This window comes from Bidens hawaiensis, unplaced genomic scaffold, assembly GCF_021521415.1.
Source record: "Bidens hawaiensis isolate Kalapana, Puna unplaced genomic scaffold, B.hawaiensis_p1.1 tig00028814_1, whole genome shotgun sequence".
In the NCBI taxonomy this organism is placed as follows: Eukaryota; Viridiplantae; Streptophyta; class Magnoliopsida; order Asterales; family Asteraceae; genus Bidens; species Bidens hawaiensis.
Window position 1 is genome coordinate 44507 of NW_027494737.1, and position 2914 is coordinate 47420.

The 2914-nt window shown below is 34.1% G+C and overlaps 1 protein-coding gene across 1 annotated transcript; it reads left to right on the forward strand.

Annotated features, from left to right (window-relative positions):
* The first annotated feature begins 1105 nt into the window (after window positions 1-1105).
* LOC143577813 (small ribosomal subunit protein uS9c-like) lies at window positions 1106-2655 on the forward strand. Its single transcript, XM_077061541.1, has 2 exons — window positions 1106-1524; window positions 2239-2655. Exons 1-2 carry the CDS (start codon window positions 1192-1194, stop codon window positions 2524-2526), a joined length of 621 nt encoding a protein of 206 aa, XP_076917656.1. The 5' UTR covers window positions 1106-1191; the 3' UTR covers window positions 2527-2655.
* The last annotated feature ends 259 nt before the right edge of the window (window positions 2656-2914 follow it).

Here is a 2914-nt window from a genome sequence, read left to right on the forward strand (position 1 = left end):
CTTCATTGCAGATTAACATCTATTAACACTTGACATTACAATTGATAAAACTAGTGATATATTCTAAATTGATACACAGAGTAAGTTAGAAACTTGTTTCTTTGTTTCCACTATCAATATTAATATTACTAGCTAGAGTAGATAAATCATTTAAGTTGTTAAACAGTTATGTATTTTCCAATCATTAATGACGTTAGATAGTTCAATTTCGAGTCATTTGTTATATAATCAAAATCATATGGTTACATGTCAGCTTACTTAGTATCTTTGGTATATCAAATGCACGGAGTTAAGTTATCAGATAGACTAAAACTAGCCATGCATATTAGCAATTCATATCATAACTCGTAAAAACGGTTCCTAAACTCTTAAATTTGCATATTTAATAACGTTTTAAAGCAATCGAACTCATAATAATGGTAATGCGTAATGTTTGTTATATGTGTTAGCCTTTTTGGGTTAATGCAATTGTTCTTTATGCTAGGAATAATATATCAGTAAATCAATTGATTATCTTTTGAAAGTATCGAAAATTAAAAACAAAGAACACTAAGAAGATCAGAGCAAAACTTTGATGAGCGTCAAGTCTAATCAAATTTCTGATACCTATAATCAGATATCTGATGATTATCATCAGATATCCGATCCCATAACCAACTCTTTTTTTGTTATATATACTAGTCATAAACCACGTCTTCAGCAACCAAACAAGTATGATCCATGTTGACACGATCCAATTTTTATCATCATTAAAATACACACTTAAATTTTACATCATCATTCTGGATAAACAAACCACCAGATTACGTCGTAGTTGGACTACTGATAAACAGGTCACCTAATTCATTACGTAACAGTGAACATCTCAATGTTAGGTGCTTGACTCATATTAGTAACTCGCTCGTTAAAAACAGTTTTAACACACGCTAAAACAAGCCAACATATTCACAACATATTTAGATACACCGACAACTACCTAGTCATACCTGGAAATCTGGAACCGATCCGGTTAAGCCTAGTAACCCAATCGGTTACCCATCCGACCGATAACCCGCGCAAATATTATTATTTATTTTTCTCAAACAAGGGGCATTTTTGGCAAACAAAATATACGTTATCTGTATCCCCCTTTCCACACTCAAAAACTCATCTTCAACCAAATCTTCATCCCCAAAACCAAAACTTACAAAAATGGCGACTGTATCCCTCTCTACCCTCACATCCTCCTTCTCTTCTCTCTCTTTCTCCTCACAAATCTCACAAAAACCCTTCTCCCTGTCACTCAAACCATCCTTTAAGTCTCAAAATCCCAAAACAAAACTTACAGTTGTTGCCACAGTCGTTGCTGAGCCTCTTACTGCCGATTTGGAGACTTTGAACATCGAGAAGTATGTGAAATCCAGACTCCCAGGTGGGTTTGCCGCCCAGACGCTTATCGGCACTGGCCGCAGGAAATGTGCCATTGCTAGGGTTGTTATTCAGGAAGGCACCGGCAAGTTTATCATTAATTACCGTGATGCCAAGGTAATTAGTGTTGTTACTGTTTTGAATTTCGATTTTGGAATTGTAATTTGCAAAATTTTACTCCAATTAATAAGTAAAAATTTGGGGGGAAATTTGCAATTGCATCAGTTTAACAGTTTGCTACATGGATTGTGTTTAATTAACGGGTAACACGAACATGTTTAACACGATTAAATATAATCAGTTTAATAACAATAGTAAACTAATACAAGCCATTTAACATAATTAAGAAAGTTATATAGTACAAATGGTTCGACATCCTTAATACGATAATTGATATGATTCGCTTAATAGATGATAATATTAGAACTTAGAAGAAGCAGAAAACTTTAAATTAGGCTTAGCCTACAGGATGGAATTTATATATGTGAAATGTGTATAGTTAGTTATTGGAGTTTTTAATCTATTCAACTTGATTTAATTAAACAAGTTTAGATTATAATCGTGTCATTAACATTCTGGCCCGTTTATGGTCCTAGCCCGTTTAACATGGTGTCGAGTCATGTAATGTTAGCAAGTCGTGAAAAAAAAGTCAGCTCTGTTAGATAATAATGCAATATTTTGTTCTATAAACCGTTACTCATTTGGCAGCATGAGTTGATCAAAATAATATATTATTAGTATTTGGGCATGTAAGCAACTTATATGACCTAATTTTTGTTATGCATCAAATAATCTTTGCCACATCATCATCCATATATTAAATTTATACAGGAATATCTTCAAGGCAACCCATTATGGCTTCAATACATCAAAATCCCATTGGCCACGTTAGGATATGAAACCAGCTACGATGTGTTTGTTAAAGCACACGGAGGCGGTCTTTCGGGTCAGGCACAAGCAATATCTCTTGGTATCGCGCGTGCGTTATTAAAAGTGAGTGAAGATCATAGAAAACCACTTAGAAAAGAAGGCCTTCTTACCAGAGATGCAAGAACAGTTGAAAGAAAGAAACCGGGTCTCAAGAAAGCCAGAAAGGCACCACAATTCTCCAAGCGTTAAGGTGCGGTTTGGAAATTCATATGTTGTTTTGTGCTGTAATCTGTTTTGAAATGTTACCCGCAACCTTGTTGTTACATTTGGTTATTATTATTATTATTGTAGAATATGGTTCTACTTTTTCGGTGTAAATTAGATGAATCGGTTCATTAAATATTATCATATTCGTATATTTATTTATTTGTCATTTCGACAAAGAATCACTAGTGATCTGTTGCAAGATTCATCATACATTATGAATGTCAGTTACAGGTGTTTTGAGACGGATTGGTTCGACATTTAACAAACTAATTGGGAAAGCTGGTATGCTTAAAATCGGTTGAATTGTTTTTCTCTGATTGACGGATTTGCAAGAGATGGAGCATGAAAACCGAGTGAACTCGGTAAAGTT